The sequence below is a fragment of the Rhea pennata genome, chromosome 18, assembly GCF_028389875.1.
Source record: "Rhea pennata isolate bPtePen1 chromosome 18, bPtePen1.pri, whole genome shotgun sequence".
Taxonomy (NCBI): domain Eukaryota; kingdom Metazoa; phylum Chordata; class Aves; order Rheiformes; family Rheidae; genus Rhea; species Rhea pennata.
Window position 1 is genome coordinate 7,730,219 of NC_084680.1, and position 22,560 is coordinate 7,752,778.

General features: G+C 53.8%; 1 protein-coding gene across 1 annotated transcript in view; it reads right to left on the reverse strand.

Moving 5' to 3' along the window:
* MEGF9 (multiple EGF like domains 9) overlaps nucleotides 1-21,473 on the reverse strand; it is a 64,335-nt gene extending 42,862 nt beyond the window's left edge. Inside the window, exons 1-3 of the mRNA XM_062591307.1 lie at nucleotides 21,373-21,473; nucleotides 21,223-21,283; nucleotides 20,949-21,048 (exon numbers count right to left, since the gene is read on the reverse strand). Coding sequence (XP_062447291.1) covers nucleotides 20,949-21,048; nucleotides 21,223-21,283; nucleotides 21,373-21,473 — 262 coding nt within the window. The remainder of the gene's footprint in view (nucleotides 1-20,948; nucleotides 21,049-21,222; nucleotides 21,284-21,372) is intronic.
* Nucleotides 21,474-22,560: the final 1,087 nt, after the last annotated feature.

A 22,560-nucleotide genomic window follows, 5' to 3' on the forward strand; every position in this document is an offset into this window, starting at 1 on the left:
CTGCTCTTATTAGCAGGGAGAGCCCAGGGGAAAGACACCGGTGCACGAGAACAAAGCGAGAAAGACTCTGGCCCGGACAAGAGCCAACAGGTCCGCGCGCTCCCCTCTGCTCCAAACGCCTCTTTTGTGCCGATAAAACCTCCCGGGACGGCATTGGCGGTCCATCGCCGGCGCTGCCGGGGGCCAACGGCGGCTCGCGCCCGCAGGCGGCGGAGCACAAGCCGTGGCACTCCGCGACTCGGGCATCCCGCGAGCAAACCTTGTTTTGAAGGGAGAACCCAGAGGTTTGGGAGAGGCGTCTATTTTACTTATTTTTTTTAAATCGTACCCTCAAATCCCTTCCGACACCATTGCATTGCATCCCTCCTGATTCCACCCCCCGCAGCGTTTAAGAAGTCTCCATGCTGGGGCAGGCGAGGAACACCAGAGAAATGAAGCCTATAATGTTCTCTTTGTTCCCGGCGACAAAAGGCAAGAGTTATAGCCGAGAGAAAAATGGATTTGCTATCCCACAGGAAGTCTAGGCCTAAAGAAAAAAATATATGTATATACACACATGCACACACATACATACACACTTTGAAATACAGGGCAGGAAGAAGAATTACTGAAATTTTTGGTGGAACTAGAAGCTTTGAAAGATTTGGTGGGAAGAAAATGTCAAGTTTAAACCACTTTCAATGGAAAATTCCATTTAGGGGGAAAAAAAATGATCTTTTTCAGAAAGATATACATTTTGCTGATCTTGACAAAAAGCCTGGTTCAGAGGGAGAAGGAAAAAAGCCCTCCTATAAAGGTTTCCAACTTGTGTTCCTGCCATTGCTTTGCATTTCTGTAGAGCTCTTCATGAAAGCGCTTCCCAGCGTCCTTGCAAACCTGTTCGTTCTTGAGTACGGGGCACCCAGACCAGGCGGACCCCGCACACCCATTGCGGGCAGGCAGGGTTTACGGGACAGCCCCGGGGTTACGCTGCAAACAAGCCACGGAGAGAAATCCGCTTTTCCAGCCTCTGTCGCCCCAGACCCTCAAGCAAGCACGCACACAGCTGCGAGTTTAGAGTAACGCCACCAATGAAATGCTCCAATTAATAGCAGTAAAATATAAACTGCTCCATGTGATAGCAGTAGAGCGGTATTTAAAAAAGGGCCTGTGAAAGCTCAAAACACGGCAGAACGAGACCGCTGGCGGGGGGGAAAAAAAGCTGCAAAACAAACAGTCCATTCCAATATCCTTTTCATAAATAACCAGAATGATCCCAGGAACACAGAGGAGAACCATTTAGCACAGATCAAACAGGAGAACTAGTACATTAAAAATACATGCAGCATTAATCAGCCACACAGAGCTATATGCCATCATTTCCATAAATAATACAGGATCAAAGCAGCCCAAGCAGCGCTATCAGTTAATATAGGCAGCCAGTCATTCAAAAAGAGAGTAAAGCTGCCCGAAAACGGCAGCAGTTTAATTTGCCAGGGATAAAGCAGATTCATTTGAGAAGTAGCACGACCAGTTAAACGAGTAAAGGTTTGAGGCAGCCTGTTAATTATGCAGAGGTGATGCCATGCCAAGAAAGAGAAAATAAAGGGTTAAAGTAGCCTTAAAAAAAAAAAAAAAGGGAAGGTTGGGGAGCATTACTGTGACCACCTTGACACCCAGTCTGGTAACAACCACCCAAGGAGCAGAGGAGCAGTGGGATGCCTGACCCTGCATGGGAGATGCATCTCCACAGGTACCAGTCCATTTCAGGGATCACTGGTTGTGGTCTGAGGGGTGGCCAGCGGCGAAGCAGCCCTGTCTGAGCAGAAACAGCCCATCCAGGGGTGTGGATGCTCCCGCTTGGGGATTAAACCTCAAATCCTCTCCTGACACTTGGGAATTAAATCTCAACACCTTTTGGACAGCCAGGAAGCTCAGCGCCTCCCACCTTCACTCCATCCATCTGCAGAAGCAGGATGGAGACAGTGGGACCCAGAGAGACGCAGGGTCACCGGAGGAGTTGATGCCTCCTCACCTCCCAAAAATGAGGCAATAGCTCCTCCTCTTCTGGCAGAGAGGAATATTTCTGCTGCAGGAAGCCCAGCAGGAGGGCTGCACGCCGGGCAGCGCAGGCGGGAGCGATGCTGGGTGAACTGGAGGAGACGGCAGTATCTGCCAGGGGTGAAGGTTTGCCACAAACCACCTGGGCGTGCTGAAGAAATTAAATACACAAATATAAGTACACACACATATATGTGAAATGCCTGTGTCATTGAGGCTTTTGCTGCAAGGCTGCAGAGCCATTTAGCTAGCTGATTTTTCCAGCAGGCACGCGGAGCAGCGTGAGCTATAAATAGCCAACATGCTTGCCTTGTCATGCTTCTGCCGGCATATTTATAAGGACAAGGGGCAAGCGAATTAAAAACGGTAAAAGATCGACTTGGACTTCTCACTAGGTTCAACCCTGGTGCCTGCGTCAAGAGGAGAGGAAAAGCCTTGCGGAGGTTTGGCTTTTTTTTTTTTTTCTCTCTCTCTCTCTTTTTGCTCTTTTTCCAAGGCAAACGCTCGTCTTTCATGCTCAGGCTTTGAATTGGTTACATTTACAAGGCAAATTTTAATTCATACAGCAGGTGTTCAGAAAAATCCAACTCTAAGCACAGGACTAAACTAAGATTTAGCATAAGCTCATGCAGCTCCTGGGAGGTTCCTCGTTACGCCTGCTCCGAAATAGGACCCACATGTCTATGGAACAGAATAGAGATCCCAAATCCAACTACTGCCCCTTCTCTAGGGAAAAAAAAAAAAAAAAAAAAAAAAAGGAGGGGGGTTCAGTGGAGCCATCCCCGAGCACAAGGGCTGGCAGACCCTCTCGTACCACCACCCTGCGGTATCTCATGTGACCAGCGCCGGGAGGCATTTTGCATGGGAACATCCAGAAAAGCACCAGCCAGAAGAGGAATTCAGCCTCCGAACAATAGCCCGGCTTTGGGGGATCAGCCCTCCCCGCGGACCCGCGCCACGACGGCATGTTTGGACTGTCCATTCTTCGCGGGCAGCTCTGCGCGGTGCAGAAAAGCCACGTGAACCAAGTGTCCCCATCGGTTTTTTGCTGCCTTTTTAAATACTTGGTGAAAACCACTGATGACCATGAGACTCGGCTGCAGGAGCCCGTTAGCGGTGGGACGGGCTTTGCTCTCGCTCTAGAAGAGCGATGTGGACCACTTCCCTGACATCCCTGGCTGCAAACAAAGAGGGAAAGGGGAAGGGAAAGGCAAGAGGAGAAGCAAGCAACCCACCGGAGGAGGAGTCATTGGCCTCCTCCAGAGGACAAGGCCAGCAGAGGAACCAAGACCGGACCCGATTGAAAGTCTCCTACTACATTAGAAAAAAAAAAAAAAAATCCTGTCGAAACACACGAGAGATTCGATTTATCTCAGTCCAGAATGCTTTCTTCAAAAGATTACCAGACTGCCAAGCTTTAATCACATAAAATACCCTTCCAAAGAAACCCTGCCAGGATCTCAGGTGCATTTACCCGCAGCAGGGAGTGCAGACAGCGACCTCCTAGCTTGACAGGGGGATATCAGCACCAAGTACAACAAGAACATCAGTTTTTACCGGGCAGTTGCAAGGGGCAGGACCTTCCAGCTCATTGGGAGCATACCCAAAAGCAAAGCAAAAACAACTATTTGATTTTAGTCTGACCCAGCCTAAAAGCCAAATTAAAAAAAATAATTTCCTGTGAACCAGACACCTTGCTTTTCAGCCAGCTTAACGAGACCAAAAACGCAACGAGTTCTGTTTTCCTGGAGCAGTGCAAAGACATCCCCCCACCCCAAGGCAGGGCAGATGGCTATAGCTTTCAATCTAGCCTTTCAGTAGTAAAACATATGAATATCCCCAGCTAATTATAAAGTGCCAGAGCCTGTCCCCTCGGCCCCCGGCTCCTGCCGAGTGGGGCCTTGCTGCACAAGGCAGCCCTGTGGAGCTCAACGGATGCTCAGCACAAGCTGCGGAAAGAAAAACCCACGGGCTCCCAGGATCTCTGAAGCTAATCACAGCCCTTGCTGCAACCTCATTTACAAGCTCAGTGGAGTCCTTGTTGCAGCTGAGGTACTGCACAACAATACAGTTCCTTTAAAAAGGATTGTTTTATATTATATATAATATACATAATTAAATATACATTATATATATTATAGCACAAGGATTAGAAGCAGCATAATGACTTCTCCATATGTTTATAGACCACGGGCTCTCATCAAAAACGCCTCGAAACATTTCCCCCAACTCCAATGGGCTCATGTCCAGGGTCACTGCTCATGCAGGATGGCCTGCTCCGTGCCACGGGGCCAGCGGCGCCCCTTCGTGCTCCCCGTTGCGATACCACAACCATTCCTCGTCTGCCGGGCACTGTCCCCCAGCAGTTTTTAGTTGCGTGGGTGGTTTCCTTTCCGACCCAGCCCAGCGGAAGCTGGACAAGGAGTCAGGTCTCCCTCTGTCAGGTCCAGGCTGCCTTTCCCAAAATAGCCGGGGTCAAATCACACCAACTGGCTACCCTCCAGGAACTCCCGCTTGCTCCCGCACCAGTGCTTGCTCATCGGAGAGGAACGCAGCCCTCCAGGGCCGCTGCACTGTCTTAGGCACAGCCTTCCAGAAGCGAGGATGGATGGAGCTCATGCAGGCTCCGTGCTGCCCTCCGCACCAGCAGGATGTTCAAGAGAAGGTCCTTCCCGTCGGGGCACCAGGCGCCCTCCTGGCTCTTTGGGCAGATGCAACCTTCGCATCCCATCCAGCTCCTCACGGGGCCAACAGCCTTGCAGAGAGACGGGGACACGGCATGGTACCACGCTGTCCAGAGCATCCTAGCGGGTGCACACTGGGCTGCTGGCATCACAGCACAGAGGCTCACGCTAACGCCAGCTTCTCGCACAGCATCCAGCAAACCCCCTTTCAGCTACGTTTTTAGGTCCTCAGCTGTAGGAGTTGGAAGCAACCTCACCCTCCACGGAACTAGGAGATCGCAAGGCATTTGGATGTTATTAGGGGAGCAGCCAGAGAAATCGCATCGATAAGCAACACAGCAATGCCGCTGGCATTGGTCGGCTCTTGCTCTTTTACATTTGGTATCTTCCAAGTTGCAGCTCAGCTAAGTGATCATGTCAAAAATCTCAGCCATCAAAAAACCTCCAGTGCTGCTCCCTGTGGAGGAAAGCTAGCAAATGAGACTTTGGATACACTGCAGCCTGCTCCAGAACATCCTGATTTTCATTAGTATTGATAAGCTTGAGTATCCCAGACTCTTGAGGTAGGAGAGCTTGATGCATCTGTGATTTCAGAACATCTCAGACACACGAGCACAGAAGTAGGCAAGACAGCAGGGAGGAAGGTAAGGAATGACATTTTCTGCTGGGGGCAACATCACTATATTTTAAACTCAAGGTCCAAAACCTACAATTTACTATTTGATCCAAAAAAAGAAAAGGAAAAAAACTCTGCCCTGGCTGCTCTCATACTGATCCCAAATTAACACAATCACTCCTTATACTCAGCCTTCTTGTCTGTAACTTCGTTTCCATTTCTTAAAAAATTAAAATCCCGCTGACATCTTGAAACTGCGATATCTCGGTAACCACATTGAACCACAATCCCGAGCCCTCATACGAGGGAAGCTTAAGCTGCATTTCCAAGCGATCAGGAGGCGGACAGGCCCGGTGTGCCCTCCCGCAGCTCCCATCACTCGCTCCAGACACCCCTTGGCACACCGTTTTCCACCCATTCAGTGGGAAGTGAAATGGATGGCACTGAGGCAGGGGGTCCCCGCATGCAACCCCAGAACCAAGGTGACCACAGGTGCCACCGGGCTCACTACTTGCAGAGTCGGATTTGAAGGCTATGCAAGTCATCGCGAGCATTTAGTCTTCTTCACCGCCGAGCCCTGGCTGGGGAAACTGAACCTGTAGCACAGGTATCAGATGTTAAGGTGCAACCAGGAGGGACCACTGCGTCACACAGATGCAGCAAACCCAGCAGGATGGAGAAAAAGCTGATCACGAGGCACACCAGGGCAGGAGGACGTCCAAAGAGAGTAGGGGCTACCTGAGGAGAGGCATGGACAAGTCACCAAGTGCTGCAAAAGGGACAGGCACTCGTAACACTTCCCAAAATGGCCTTTAGCAACTCAAGATGTTTCTATTCCCCTGGGATTTGAGCATCAAAGCCAAACAAGGAGCACAGCTCAGGTGTGACAGCAAGGGTCCCCACTGGAGGGCATCACAGGCTGAACATTGCCCTGCTCCATGGTTTGGGCTGGGTTCTTTCCCCTACAAATGGGGGCCAGAACTGAAGGCATCCTCCCACGAGACCGGTCCACATGCAGGGACGCAGGGCACAGGGACCAGAGCCCAGCATGGGCACGCAGACCAGCCTCCAAGCAATCGGCACAAAAGCAGAAGCTTCCTCCTCAAGATGGACAAAGCACCGAACCCAGCGCTCCCAGCCAGCTCCATCCCTTCTCGTCCCACTGCTGCGTGGCCGTCACGGCCCAGAACTAGCAGTGGAGGGGGCGACACAGCAATGGAAACAGAGCCATACGAGCTCCCGCAATCAGCTGAATCAGCCAGGCCACGCCAAACCGCTGCCAGGGCCGAGCACTCACGGGGATTTGCCCGATTCTTGTCCATAAGCTGACTATCAGACAATCTGCCCCGACACTGCAGACACCATCAGTTTGGCTGCACCTTCTCCATCTGGTCTAGGAGGGCCCCAGTCAGAGAAGCTGCCCATGCAGAATGCTCAAAATCCATCCAGATATTTCATGTCTTTTGCACCTTGACCCATGTTCAGAACAGCACAGAAAGCTTGGAGCCCACAGGACAATGCCGCACATGTTTCCTGCCCTGCAGCTGCAGCAGAAGTGGGAAGAGAAGTGGGAGAGAAATCCCTCCCACTGGAAGGCACAAGGTGCAGAGCTGGGCTCTGACCACTCGGTTTGAGATCTGATGACCTAGAAATCCAGATCGATTGCTACCAAACAGCAGAGAGGAGAGAAGGTAACAGGTAGCCTTAGACCATAGTGTTTTAGACCCTAAGTCAGGGTTTGGGAGATAGATCTTCTCTGCTGACCCTGCCATGCCATGGGGACAGCAATTCCGTGTAAGGAGGCTTTGGCTTTTCAGCCCACTCACCTGCTGTGCTTGGGGCTGGGAGCAAGAAGAACAAAAGGTCTTTCGGAGAGCCCCACATCTTGGTCCTGCTCTCCTGATCAGCTTGTGCATGCTGCTGTCTGCTGTCAGCACCACCCTATGGAAATGGCAACGCTACAGACAGTTTGCTCTTCACACAGGGACAGTGCAGCCAGGAGCATGCCGATCACAGAAGTGGTGCATCTGGTCCAGCACCATCACGCCAAGCGCCCAGACAATGCTCATTCACAGGCCAGCTTCCCCAGCAAAGCTTCAACATTTGCCTTAAAACAACGCTACTTCATACAAAAGGAGAATGAAAAGTCTCCACTTCAGGTGTTAGAGGCTTTGGGGATAAGGCAGGGGATACTTCTAAGCTTGTCTCCACAAACATGAGGATTAGCAATTTTCTTCTCTTAAAAGAAAGTCTGGGATTTTAAAACAATCACTAGACTGGAAAGAAAAATAAACATCATGAAATTTAAAAAAGAAAAAAAAAAGAATGAGAATGAAAGTGAAGGCAACTCTGCACCTATTGCTGAAGCACTTAAATCAGGGTGGGGAAAATGTATTCAAATTTGAACATAAATCTTGGTAGTGCTGAACAAATGCTGCATCTGAGGACTCTTTCACAGCAATTTCTAACCAGTAGAACTCTATTAGCATTAAAAGGAATTCTCTCATACACAAGAAAAGGCCCATTTGTTTCATACAATAAAGCATCTAATGTGTTAATTCACTATTACGGGTTGAAACAGTAATGTGGAAAGCATGCTTGAAACTGAGAAAAAGGAGAGTTGTAGTCAAACACATGGTGCCTGCTGACTTCACTGCTCCTTCAGTGCTCAAAGCTCCACTCTTTGGACACGAGCTTCCTTGCAGGACTCAGTGACACTTGCTAGACTGGGTCACCATGGGGGGAAAAAAAAAAAAAGTGGAAAAAATACCAGACAGAGGACTGCTGTACATACCACACAGACCAACTCCACAAGCCAAGCAGGTTTCCTCCTAAACCGGGTAGGTGCCACCAATGCCCCTTAACATGCCATGGGGAGGGCTGTTATTATGGAGGAGCGCTGCCAGCTCATCCTTCCCAGACTCCTTCCTCTTGAGGTGCCCCAAGCCCATTCTATCCACAAGCACACAAGAAATCCTTCATCAATCAGATTTAATCTCAGCCTGTCACATTAACAAATGGAGAATTAGTGATGGAGAAGGAGCATAATCTCTCCGTGCTTTTCTGCCCTGTCTGTCACTGCAGTGTAAAGGCACCAGAGGAGAACAATTTAGAGACCAACAGTAGCCATTAATAATTTGCCCTTCAGAACTTCAGAGGGTTTTTGTAGGCCTCAACCACAGAAACTCAGCACAGCCTGGCTAGGTAGGGAAGTATTATCCTCATCATTCCCACCTTACAAATGAGAAAGCTGAAATACTTAGAGGTGAGGACAGCCTGCCCAGGGGAGCCAAGGAGGACCAGCGGCAGCAATGGGATTAGCCACAAAACCTCCTGACTTGCACTCCTGTAACCTCCTACAGCAGCACGCACCATGCATTATACAAGAATCTTAAGAATTTATGAAAAGATGATCATCAAGAATGCAGGAACATTATGCAACAACCACAGGTGGACACCCAAGAGCATCCAGAAGCAGCTGCTAAATTAACCACCTCTCTTCTTGCAATACCCTCACATAGTACTTCTAATTTGACCCACGTGAGCTGGATGCTCTCAGTAAAAACCTGAGAGAAAGGGAATGAAGAGATGAGGCCTTTGGCATCATTCCAGCAGGACTGACTTCCAGAGGTGGCAGCAACAGCAGCACCCTGTGCCACCACGACCGGGAGAAGCTCCACGGCTTCCATCTGCGGCACTTCCAGGGCACACAACACTCTCTCTCCTTAACTCAAGCCAGCAGGTCTCTTGCTTTACCCTGACACACACAAAACACGGAGTCAGACAGGGAAATACTTGCTCCCCATGACTCAGCGCAAAGAGGTGCAACTCCCCGTTGCTGCACACGGCCGCCGAGTCCACGCCGCGCTCGCTGAGAACAGCAGGTAAGTCACTCGGTTTGTTGACTGAGTCAAGGAAGCCTGATCACAGCGCGATAAGCAAAATTGCTTTCACTTTAAGAAAACTCAACCCCTCCTATCTTTATCAGCAATTTCCAATCTTCAACCATCCTCTTTCTTCCTAAGAAAATAAAGACACAAAACGCGATAGAAAAAGAAAAGGAAATAAATTGTGAAAACAAGAAAGCTCAGGTTTTCAACTGATTATATGCCTAGCCAAATAAAACAGGTTGATTAATGCCTCTCGGGTAGGCTGCTAAAGCTACAAGGAACAGCAGAATATCTCCTTCTCGCATTAGGGAAAGCTCAACACACTTTTACTGAATGTAATATCTTCCAAGCAAGGAAAAAAAAATACAAAAAAGGAAAAAAACAAATCAGGGCTATAGTATTTGCATGCATCCAAAAATAAAACTTCAGGAATACAAACTGAAGCCAGGCTCTGGTGGAATAAGTGGACAACGCTTTATCCATTGCCCTCAGCAGAGCTGGGCACTTAACCTGCGATGAAACGGGCGTCTCGGTTCCCAGGACCATCGGTGTTTCCACCTCCCCAGCAAGCGACCAGCACCGTCGCTCGAACCCGCACTGGCGGCGAAACCTTCCGCTGCGAACGCGGCTCTGCAGGGTGGCCTTCACCTCCTCCTCTCGCTCTTTGTTGAAATCTTCATGCGGCCGCGCTGCCACAGCGTTTCCCTCGGGTCCCCGAGGCGCCTCGGGGACGCCGCGCGGGGCCCCGCCGGCGGCGGCACCGGGCCGCGAGCGGGTCGCACCGGGCCGCAAAGGGCCCGAAGCCGTTATTTTTTTCCCCACCCCACGGGGCACTAGCAGAGGTCCCCCCCGCCCCCAGGGCCCTGCAGAGACCCGGCACCCGGGGGTGGGGGCTGCGCCCGGCCGAGGTGCTCAGCGCCGCTCCCCCGGGCCGCGCCGCCGCACGGATCCGCTCGCTGAGCGCCAGCGCCTTTGTTTGCAACCGCGGAAAATGAATTAAAATTAATAATATTAGTAAGGATAAGAAAGCGGGGACGGGGCTGCGGCCCCGGAGCGCGCCGCCGCCGCGGCACCTGCCCGGGACGGGCCGCGCTGCCGCCCGCCCGCCCGCGCCCCGCTCACCTGCGCTGCTGCTGCCGCCCACGGCTTCCTCCTCCTCCTCCTCTTCCTCCTCCTCAGGCGGCGGCGGCGGCGCGGCGCTGCCGGGCCCGGCGGGCGGCGGCGGGGCCGTGGGGCTGCCGCGGGGCTCGGCGGGCGGCGGCGCGGAGCCGCCCTCGGCGGGGCCGCCGCTGCCGCTGCCGGGCTCGGCGGGGGGCGGCGGCGGCGCGGCGGCGGCGGCGCGGCTGGGCTCGGCGGGGGGCAGCTCCGCGGCGGCGGCGGCGCGGGCCAGCAGCGCGGCGAGGCAGAGCAGGGCGAGCCCGGGCGCGGTCCCCGGCCGGCGCCTCATGGTGCGGCGCGGGGCTCCGCCATTCATTCATTCATTCGCTCCCCGCGGCGGCCGCGGGCGGAGGGGCGGCCCGGCGGCGGCGGCGCCGGGGAAGGGGCGGCGGCGGCGGCCGGCTCCCGCCCGCCCTAGCCGGCCATGCCCGAGCGCTCCCCGCCGCCCGGGCCCCGCAGGCGGCAGCGCGGCACCCCGCGGCCCCGCTGACAGCCGCCGCCGCGCCGCGGCCCCGGCCCCCGCGCGCGCCGCCGCCAATCAGCGCCGCGCCCGCCCTTCGCCGCGGCCGCCTCGGGCGCGGCGCCGCCAATGGGCGGCGAGGGGGCGGGGCGCGGGGCGCGGGCGCGCGCCGCCCGGGCCATGGCGGGGCGGTGTTGTGCGGGGGCGCGCCCGCGGCGGCGGCGGCGGCGGCGGCGGCGCGGGGAGGGCGCGGGGGGGCGGCGCGGAGCGGCGCGGAGCGGAGCGGGCATCCCGGCCCGGGCACCCGGCACCCCGCCGCCGCGGCCTCGCCCGCAGCTTGTCCTCGCTGTACGGTTCTTTTTGTTGGTTTTTTTTTGTTTTTTAACCTTTTCTTTTAAATAAAGGGCCCCGCCTTGGGGTGCTCGCTGCTCCCCCCACCCCACCCCACCCCGGGCACCCTCGCCCACTGCCGCCCCCCCCCCCCCGCCATTTCCCACTCGTGCCCTGTCCCTCTTTGTGCCGCTCGGGCGGAGCGGGGTAACCTGCCGGGCCGGAGGGATTTCCCGTCGGGGCGGCGGCACCGCCGGGCTGCAAGGGCAGCGCCCCCCGCCCCCCCCCCCCCGGGCAGCCCTGCTCGGTTTGGTCGCTACGGAGGGAAAACGCGGCTCCCATCGAGGCGGAGGCACGTGGCCGGAGCGCCAAGGACGGCAGCGGCGTCCGGCGGGGCCGCAGGCTTCTCCTTCCGCGTGTCGACGTGCTTCTTGGAAATAAACGGCACGTTATCCCTGCATAATGATATAATCGTTACTCCGCGGCGGCTGTGCAGTGCCATTCCCCCCCCCCCCGCCGGAGACAAGCCCCCCGGAGGTTTGCCCTTTGCAGTGAGCGGCAGCGCGTTATTCCCCACGGGAGCTGGAGGGTCCCTCCGTCCGGGGCAATGTAATCCCAGCAGAAAGGGAGGACGGGTTGCTTGCGCTGCGCCCCAGGTTATTGTCTGCATGAACGGGAAGGAAGGAGCCGAGAAGAGGAACCGATCGTGCAGGAGAGGGTGGCCGGGAACAAAGAAATTCCTTCGTTTTAAAGAAAAGCTGTGGGGCTCGGCGGCTGCCCCGGTGCGGCGGTCCGCTCTGCGAGGATGGACCTGGCTCCTGGCTCAGTGGTACCCGGGCCAGAGGCGTAAGACCCTTGCATGCATCAGGCTACGTGATCTATTCACCTGTTTTGCTTAGTATTATATTCTCCAGTTCTGCTTGGAGCATTTAAGCGCCTCGGTATCTTCAACCTACTGATGCTCAGCCAGTGCCACGAGCCCCATGCTGTTATCCCCACCGCACTGATGCCTAGCAGAGACGTAGGCAGCCTGGCTGGGTCAGCTGTCCCGGCGGCACCAATTTTCCAGCAGAATAAGTGAACGAAGACTGAGCATCCCTCAGAGGCGAAAGCATGCGCCGAGCGAGAGAGCATTTCTGCAAATCCGGCACAACTGGCTTATTTTAGGACCGACTGATCATGCAAGTCATTACAAAGGGCTGCACAAATAAAACTCCTCCGTGGCATTGGCACATCCCTCCGACAGCAAGGGCGTGAGCGTCGAGGGCTAAATTCCCGCGCCGGGGTGCGAATCCCTGCAGCCCTGTTGCAGCTGAGGGGCTCGGCAGCGAGGGCCGGGCGAAGGCGATGTGAAATCCCGGAGGGCATTCGCAGGCCCTCGTGCAGCCGCCCGCAGCGACGGCTTCGGCAGTACCTACCGCTCCCCCTGTTGATGTCAAATATAGTTGCAAGTGCTCGACACCTCCGAAAAGCAGCCCCAAAGCATCCCAGGTGGGACCCCGAAACGCAAGCGCCCGAAAATTCACCGGCAGCTTTTGATGTCAGCCTTCGTGGGGCGATGCAAAGGGCACCGAGGAGCCCTGCGCCGGCACCACTGCTGGGACTTTCGCACTTCCTTTTTTTTTTTTTTTTATGGTTTTAGTTTGGAGTTAGATAGTGAAAAATGTACGTTTTCGTGGGATGGACCCTCAGGGAATGAGGAACTGAACTACGAGACCAGGTTGCGTGCAAGCTGCACGGCCTGCGTGCCCGCTTCCCTCCGAGAGCGTCGAGAGTATCAGCGTCCTCCCTGGAATTGTTCTTCTTCCATCAAATCAGCAAGATTTTCTTCCCCAATGGAAATTTAGCAACGAGCTCTTTCTCTGACCTATTTGCAAGCCCCAAGCCACTCTCTCTGCCACCCACTGCTTGAAAGCTTTGATAATTCAATGAGATGTTAATTCGGACACCCAGCATAACTCGTGATACTAAAACTTTTTTTTTCTTTTTAATTATCACTAATTGCAATGCAGGAATAATGAATCCTCTCTGCAGAGTCACTTTGCAAAGCAGCCAGCAGCATTTTGCTGCACAACTCCCACTAAGTCGCTGTGTATTAAGTAGTTTCTGACCTTACTCCGCATTCCTGGGGAGGCAGCGCCCGGCAGTGGCTGCGATGCAAGAGGAGGACTACAAATGCGAGCGGAGAGCAGAGCGAAGTCGCAGCCTGGCCAGCGCGCCAAGGCCGTGCAGGCGGAAAGCACGGCCAGAAATGCGCCGCCAGGTTTTGCATCCCTGCTGGAGACCCCTGGGGACGCCCAGTGTCGCCCTGGTCCTCTCTCCCTGCAGAGCAATGCCTGGCTCCTGGCAGGGCCGTGTTCATGTGTTAAGGGGTTACATTTTTTATTTTTTGCTCTCCTTTTCAGTTCCGACTGTTCCCGCAAGCGCGGGGCGCACAACGGGGCCCGCTCCGTCCCTTGCCAGGAGCACGGGAGCATCCCTTCCAGGAAGATGGAGAAACCTGGCGAGGGAGGCGTCCTTACTGCACGTACGCAGGAGCGAACGGCAAATCCTTCTGCAGCTTGGCGCCGGGTCGGGGAGGCAAATCCTTGAACGTGAGTGAGATGTCGACTCACTGGGGATTATACAGTTCCCTTGAAAAACAACTTTTCTTCCAGATCCCTCTAGTAAATCTGCTATTACACACGCTAAAACACCAGTAGCGCTTCCCATCTCTCCTGCTTTCCCTCGCAGACGTGTATGTAGTTGGGGGATTTCGCCTGTCACTGCAGGACTCGGGTTTGAGGTCGAACGCTGGAAGTGCGTCACTGCCAGGGACGCCCGGCGGCTCGTGGGGTCGGGGCCGAGCGGACCTGCCCGAGTTAAACAGCTCTTCCCAGGTGGCCTAGTGCCGGGGATGGGATGCGCTGAGCCGGGCGCTCGCTCCGAAGCCCGGGTTCCCTTCCAAAACCCTGGAATGGTTTTTGGAATTGCTCCAGATGTGGAAACTGCTCCCAACACGGAGCAATTGCCGTGTTTGACCGTTTCCAAGTGGTTCTGTTATAACGAAACCCCAGGAGGTTCCGGCAAGGCCGGGCTCCACCTCAGCTGCACCGAGGGCCTGGGGCTGAGCGCCTGCACCCAGCGGGTGCTCAGCGCCAGCGGAGAGGAGAGTTGCGCACGAGGCCAGCCGGAGGAAGGCTGGGCTGGAGGTTGGATCGGGCTGGACTGGAGCAAAATTAAGCATAGCGTTTGGGATGAGATGAGGTCGTTATCGGACCATTTCAGCTGCCAAGCCCGGCATTCCCTGGGGGATTTAGGGAAGTCGTGATCTGAGCGCGGGGCAGAAAGGCCCGGGCACTCGGAGGAGGGCAGGTGTGACCTTCGGTGGCGTGGTGGGGCCGTTTTGGCTCTCCGCGTGCGATTTGGCGGCTGCCGAAGCGAGGCCCGTTATTTTAGCCTCCCCACCAAGGGTTTTGCATTGAGTTTCATCGAGCTGGGGAGAAGCCACCATCACCGGGCACCGGCGTGTCCCCAAAGCCAGCGGTGGCTTCGGTGAACCGGGCTGCCAGGAGCAAAGGAAACAGGCAACCAGACAAATTTAAGCAGCTTGCAAGCAGGAAGCGATCAGCTGAGGCGGGTGGGAAGGGGGCCAGGGCTGTGGCAGCGAGCGCTCGAGCAGAGAGGTCCTTTGTGCCGGCCGGGACAAAAGACCAGATGTGCACCGAGAGGAGGGAAAAAAAACCCTCTCCAAAAGCAGGTCCCAGCGCTTTTACCCTCAAGGGGCTCCAGGCTGTCATTATACACGTGTTCTGCGCCGCTGCAGCTAAACGCATTTTTAACCTGTTCCCCCCCCCCCTTTTCCTGCCTCGATCTTACCCTCAGCTAGCTCCATACGGCGTGTCTGGGGGGTGGGGGATGCGCCCGGGCGCCCGGGCTAGCGCGTCCGTTCCAGCGGCACCCGCATCGCTTTAACCCGGGGATCACGCTGCCTTGTGCCTCAGCTAAAGCAGGTCTTTTGAAAACGAAACGAACGCAGTCTTCATTTAAAGTCATCAAGAAGGGAAAAAAAAAAAAAAAAAAAAAAAAAAAGGAAGAAGAAAACATCATTTTCCTTTGGATTTGTTCCAAAACATTAGATCTGTTTTTTTTAATGGCGAAGGTGATTAATTTCCAGTTTGACTTCATCTGGCTTTTGCTTCTAACCATTAGCCTGTGCTTTTTCCCCTGCCCCTGCTAGATTACAGAAGCTGCAGTGCCCATTTTTTTCCCTCCGTGAAGGCATTTACACACTGTCATCAAGTCACCTCTCAGTCTCTCTTGTTAATAGTGCAAACAGATGGAGTTCTTCACGTTCTCCCCCTGTAAGGCAGTTTCCTCAGTCCCTGAATCATTTCTGTGGCTCTTTTCAACACTCCCCAATACTCTCTCTTAAATCCAGACACCAGGACTGGATGCAAAATTGCAGGATCAGTCTCCCCCATCCCATAAAAAGGTAAAATCATCTCCCAGCTCACCGCTTCCCCTCTCACACATCCACGAATCATGTTCGGTCCTTTGACTGAAGCATCACACGCTACCAGGAGGCTCTGATGGACCAACTGCTCCACTGCAGACACCCCCCCCCCGCCCCGGAGACATAAGGCAGAACCAAACCAGCCCAAACTATCCCCCTTTGCTAAGGCCTGAGCTCCTTCCCCCTCACTGACCTGCTGTGATTTCACATCTTATTCAGGCCGTAACAGAGGCTTTGGGTATTTTACGAGGTTGTTAAGTTGGAGCAGTGAACGCAGGCGCAACCCAGTAACACCAGCAAGATCCTGCGCGTCAGCTCGGAGCTTCCCAGGGCAGGGAAGCTTGCTGGGAGCTGCGTTTCGGGGCTGTCCGGGGACACGCGGTGCCCTGTGTTGCCAGCCGTCCTCCAGCCTGCTCCGGTCACACATCGGTAACTCGCCTCCTGCAGCCACCGGGGTGCTGGGGTCCCCCACAGCTCTCCTGCCTCCTGCACCTTGGGCCGGCGCAGTCGGCTCCGAACGCCGGAGCTCTGTGTCAGATGTTATGATTTACCTCTTCTCCCCTTTCCCCCATCCCCTGCAGTTTCCCAGTCCTCTCTGTCCCCATCTTCTGCACGGACGGGCTCTTGTGCTGCTCCAGGCGCTAAGGATGGCAGGCACCAATCCACGCTGTGCTGCGGCCAGAAAAACGGAGCAGAGCAGAGGCTTGAGCCAGCTGGCCACAGCTGGGCCATACCCGAGGGTCCGTGAGCTGCCAGCATTACCTTGAACGTGTGCTAGGAGACGCTGCACCCAGAACTGGGGGTGGGGGGTGGTAGCGGCCAGAGAAGCTCCACGCTCATGTAATTTCTCTGGCTGAATTTCAAAACAGATCAACACTCATAAAAAGGGACAGATTTACAGCAGGGGCACCTGGGGTGGCCAAGCGCTTTTGAGCCACGTGGCTGCCAGCACCATGAGCAGAGCTTCTGCAGGCACCTGAATCTCTTCCTCTGCCTTTCCTCTTCCCTTCCTTTCCCTTGCCCGGTTGGTGCTCCAGGTGTAGCATGTGCACTTGCTTTGACGTTGGGAATGCCTCTCCATCAGCATCCTCTGGAAGCAGCACGGTGCCTCCCAGGCAGGACGATGGGACACTTTCAGAGAAGCCTAAACACCATTCTGGAACAAACTGCTTCTTCCTGGCGAGCTGGTAGCACTTCCCTCCTCTTCAACTAGCAGGTAATGCCTCTGCAAAAAAACACCACTTTTCCAGGAGGAATATTACCAGCCGGGATGTTTTCTGCTGAGAATTACCTATATTCTCAGCCAGAGGTCCAAGATATGCACCCATCCGCTGCGATGTGACCTCCAGTGGTGGCAGAGGGGGAGGCCATGGCTGAGCTGACAGCCGCTGGCCGCTGCATGTCAGTATTGCTCCGCTGATCTTGCACAGCTGGGCAACATCTGTCTGCGTTCAGCCAGCTAGGACCTGCGGCTTCCAAGGGCAGAGCGCTCGGGGAAGAGGGACAAAACACCCATCCCTGAGGGAGGATAACAGCTCTGAGGTCAGCAGTGCTGCGGAGAGCCCCACGTTGGCCTTGCTCAGCTGCAATCAAGGGTGACAAGTGCTTCAGATACCTCCGTCCTGTCCTGCTGGGGAGGAACCCAGAATTTGGGGCCTGGATTTTCCTTCCAACTCCTTGGTAAAATATGTTCTTGTTGTGTCCCTCACCATAAAGAAATACCTATTAAAGATGCAGAGAGAAAGGTGAAATGTGGGGTGGGTAGCGGAGGAAACGTGTTGTCATGGGAATCCCATGGGCTTGCCGCAGGTATTGCTGCAAACCCGCCTTTCTGATGACCCGCACTGGTGCTTCCACGAAACAGGAAGCAAAGGGGACCGATTTTGCTGTGATTTAGTGCAATAACAATCCTGATGGCATTGCTGTGCCATGGGAATTCTGCTGTCCGTACATGAACGCAGCTCCCCTGGACTTCGCGGCAAGCTGGAAATCAAAGGCTGTGGATTTGCTGCCTGCCTGCTGGAGCCCTGCAGGTCCTGGTTAGGGGAGCTTGTCCGGGTGTTTGCACAAGGCGTGAAGCAAGTGCCACCAGCTGGGAGGACATCCCCCCCTCCATCAGAAAGCCCGGTGGCTAGCTCTGCAGGAGAGGCCATCACCCAGGTCAGCTGCGTGTCCCTGTGATCTCGTTCACCTTGTCTCCGAAAGGGGAAAAAAGCAAAGAAGAAAACCTTTCGGGGAGGTCCCGAGGATTCGTTTGCCCAAGCCCGTCAGTGGCGCCGTTCCCCTCCCATGGGCCCCAGTGAGCCGTGCAGAGCGGCCGTGGGGCGAGCAGCCGCGCTGCCCCAAAGGGGAGTGCTCGGGACCTGCCAGCTAGCTGGCTTTGGGTTGCTTCATGGGAAGGTTAGTTTTAGCATTAGAGCAGAAGAGTCAAACAGAGGCATAAGCCTGAGTGCAGACCCAGACACTTTATATAGGCTTATATACAGGCTTATGCACTGCCTGACCACTGAGCCCAGCGCAGGAGCCCCAGTGACACCTCGGAGGGACCCCCGTGGCCCAGCTGTCCCTTCATGCCCCCGAGCAGGTAGAGCCAGGCAGGACCGGATCCACCGCAATGCAGACGAGCAGCAGGTATCCCGAGCTTGCCTCTGCCCAAGCACAAGCTAAATCATGCAGCTTGGTGTTTAAAATGGACAAAAAGGCACAGGACACAAGGCCTGGGATGCTTAAACCCATGTCGTGGCCTACCCTTACCCTAATGGCACCTGCGGGTGAGGTGTCGTGACACTCTCAGCCACACAGGCTATGCCAAAAGAGGCTTAAGCAGCCTTTTCTTTTTTCCAAACCTCTTTGCTAGTGCAATAGCAGCAAAACGCAGCCGTGTTCCAGGAGGACTACAGGCCAGATCCTGGCTGCCTTCAGATCTGAACCCAGCAGGGAGCAATCGAGTCAGGGCTGTGAAGACAGCAGTGATTTATGACCCCGTTCAGGTCAGCCCAAGAGGCTCCCAACACACAGCAGAGATGCCGGGGCAGATTGCTCCCACCGCCAGGATGAGTGAGCAGGGGAAGAAAGGCTATTTAGGAGCCTTGGCTGAACCAAAGAGCCAGAAGTCATAGGCAGCAACACGGAGAGCACCCGGAGCACGAGCCGTGTGCCAAGGATGGGCTCCTGGGAGGCCAGGAGAGGCCACATGGCCTGGGCTCCCCCTCCCAGGCTTTGGGCTATTACAACGCAGGTTCTCTGTGCAGCTAAGGGATTTACTTGGTGACCCTGACACAAACTTGGCCAGAAAGTCATATAAAATATATTCTTTATGCCATATGATTTCTCCATGGGCACAGTCACGCCTCTGCAAGGACTGTTCACGGTGGTGGTGCCTGCTGCATCCCACCTCTGCTGCCTGCAGATGGCTGACGTGCAGCTCTCGTTGCATTAAATAGGCAGGTGTTTGGAAAAACAACAGAAAGAATCATTATTCTGCTGGAGAATGCAAGTCTGTCAAAATGAAAGCATCAAAAAATCACGTCCATTTCACAGAAATGTCATGTCAGGGACAGAAAGAGAAACACATTGCTCCTACTGAGTCAAAACATCCTCTTTCAAAACTTTTGGAAGGAGTTATCTTGAGTTTTTCCATTCTGAACCAACTTTTAACATCTAATTTTAGAATATAAAATAAATCAACATGAAAACAAAAATGTTTTCAATTATTAAAATCATTTTGACCAAGCCCCAAATATTTTTTCCAGTCTATCTCTCACAGAGAATTTTGAAACTTTCCAGTTTCTTTCCCAGCTGGAACAAAAAGGCCAATGTCAGATCTCAAGTACCCAGACCGTCTGTGCACAGCAAATGCAGGAAAGGCGTATGAACACGGTCAGCGGAGCATTGCTGTAAAATCCTCTGGCTTTGCTAGGAACACTTCATCCCAGGAAGCCTCAGGTACAAGCAAATTCATCCTTGCTGTGACAAGCTCAGGACATGTGAGCTATTTCAGTCCTCAGAGCTCATGAGGCATCAAGGGCCATCATGGGTTTTGTACCTGGAGGGGAGGGTCTGACTCAAAAGTGACTTTTGCTTCTGTGAATAAATGTCCATATCTTGAGGTTTAGGTGGAATCTCCTAAAACGTGGGGTTTTCCTGACACCAGTGCAGATTTCCTGTGCGGCTTCAGAAAGTCCCTTCATCCGGATTTCCAGCTGGTGGGAAGGCAGAGGAGGGGATGCTGTTTCCCTTGCTCATGCAGGGGCTACAAACCCATTCACTCTGCTGTGTAAGTGGCCAGGGAGAGAGAATTATCCTCCTTTTCCACCCAAAATGTTTGTCAGGGTCACTAACACGAAGAGAAGAACTAAAATGCTGGGAACGTTGGCTGCACAGGTAGTAAAGCTGCAGACGATGAGGTAGTAGAAAGCATGTGTCTGGGATTTTCCACTGGTATTTTCATTATTGTTGTTGTTTACATTGGGTATCCATGTAATTATGGCTTGCGAGGAAAAATGTGAAAAAGGAAGGATCCTGTCTCAGCAAGGCATAGAAAATACGCCAGGAAAATATACAGATATATTGTTTTAAAACTAGCTTAGCTGCAGGCCGGCAGCATGTACATACTTCAGGAGGACTAAAGGAGGGATTAGAGAGATAGTTAATGTGTCTGGTGACCCACTTTGAGACTGGACAACGTTAGAGCCACGCAAACAGGAGGGGATCTGAGGATCTGTGTTTTTCCGAGGTGTGCGCAGCACCTTTGCCTGCCTCCGGCCTTCCCCAAGCGCGTTCCCTGGGTCTGACGGCAAACGCCAGCCCCTGCCTCCACGGCTGACCGGCCGAGCACAGGGCTTGTTTGAGGTCATTCCATTTTTATGTTCAGGTGGTTGAGGTGACTTCCCCTGGCAAGCGAGCCGGACCTTGCGTGTCCCTCCTCCTCTGCTGCCGCCCTGATTGCTCCCACCTCGCTCCCTCCCCGTCCTGGCCCCTGCCAACCTGCAGCCTGCTCTAGAAACATTTCCCCAGCCCCAGAAGCATTAAACTTTTGCTGTTAAATCTCCTAAGAAGTGAGTAGATCCCTGTGAAGGTCGCAGGAGGAAAAGCCCCTTTTCCAAGTCGTCAAAGCAAAGCCAGCACAAATCACGCAGACCAGTGGGAGAAGGTTACTGCGCCCAAAGGGCGAACGAAGGGAACACGACATGGGAACGCACAGGGAAACGCTTCATTAATCCCTCCGGAGGTTACCCGCTCTGTTTAAGAGCTAATGTCTCCTCTGAAACGGTACAACGCACCAGCTTGCAGCCGGGGCCATTACGGAGCTGCTCCACGCAGCCAGGGACACTTTCACCAGGGCCTTTACCAAGGGAGTCTTTGGCCAGAGCCACCTGTCACAGCAAAGCCAAACTTATGGTCTACCCCGGCGTCATTCTTTTAATCTTTTCTGAAATCACCCAGCTTTATGATCCTGTTTGCCGTTATCTGGGAAAACATCCGAAAGTAAATGGCTGCAGCGTATGGCAGGGGGTTGGGTGGGGGAATGTTTTTCTCCTGGTGCTCACCTGAGTCCTTGAGGACTTCCAGCTAAAGCGAGAGTTTGCACGAGCGAGGTGATAAATCACCCTGCAGCGGCACTGGAAAGCGATAACCGCCCAGCCGGATTCTCCCGGGGCTGCCAACAGCCTCGCTCTTCAACCCGAAGGTGGCCGCACGGTGCCTCTAACTCCTCCTGTGCTGTACCCAGGCGGGCACCAAATATCCATGCACCAATTTCTGCTACAGCTCCAGGCAGCTTGTTCACGTAGGGGCCCATCTACAGAGCCTGTCTCTCAGACAGCTGTTTACATTTTTGTTTGCGTGAATAATCTCAAATATGAAGGCTTTGCTTTGCTTTTCCCCTCATTAGATAATATTAATTGCTGCAGAGAGCCAAGTAGCTTGGAGAAAAGGGGAAAAAACACTCTGGAAAAGTTGCAGGCCTTGCAAGTATTTAAAGGGCCATCTGCAACTCCTCCAAAACTTTAAAGACAAACAAGAGCAACAGTAGCCCATATTTATTTAGTAGACATCATGGCAGCCTTACTTCTCCAACCTCAGCCAAGAATTAGCTCAAAAAATATGTCTTCAACTCCTGTCCTTTGGGAGTTTTCCAGAGAGGTCCTCATTAGCCATGGCTCACTCGCGTGTGTGGACCCAAAACCTGGAAGGTGTCACCTGGATTTTTGGATCAAATGTTGGCTCTGCCCTCTGCCTCCTGCCTCCACGCACAGTGCATCTCACCTTGTGACTTTCCCTTTAGAGCAGCTGCAAGTCTTCTCCTACTTGGTGTCCAGACTGTTATGAGTTGACTTGCCATCTCCAAGATGCTTGGCCCATGCTAACAAGCAATGTCCTCCGGGAGGCAGGGAAGCAAACAGAAATCTGTATTTCTGATTCTTGCCTGCTACCCCACACACCATTTCACCTCCCTACATCTCTCACTTAGGTCAGCTGTAAGCACTTCGGGTAGAGATTTCACAGGTTTAGGAAACTAAAGCTCTCAGGACAGAAGAACACAGTCTTGCAGGCTCAGGAATAGGCCAGAGTCTTGTCACCAGGGCCCCAACAATTAAAGCATTTAACAGACCCACAGGTTCACTTGCCAACGTGGCATTCAGGAAACTGGGATTAAAAGTCCCAGCATTGCCTTTTGAAGCACAGAGTCGCTGTTGGAAATCGCAGAGTCTGCAAGGTTCAGCATGGAGATAACGGCAGTTCTCTGCAATAGAGCGACGCGGATGGGAGAGATGCAGGGAGCAGAAGAGACCAGCATTGGTAGCATCATGATTTAGCTACAGTCCCTGAGAGAAACGTGTCCTCATTGCACATCTGGACACAAATATTTATTGGGCATAATAAGG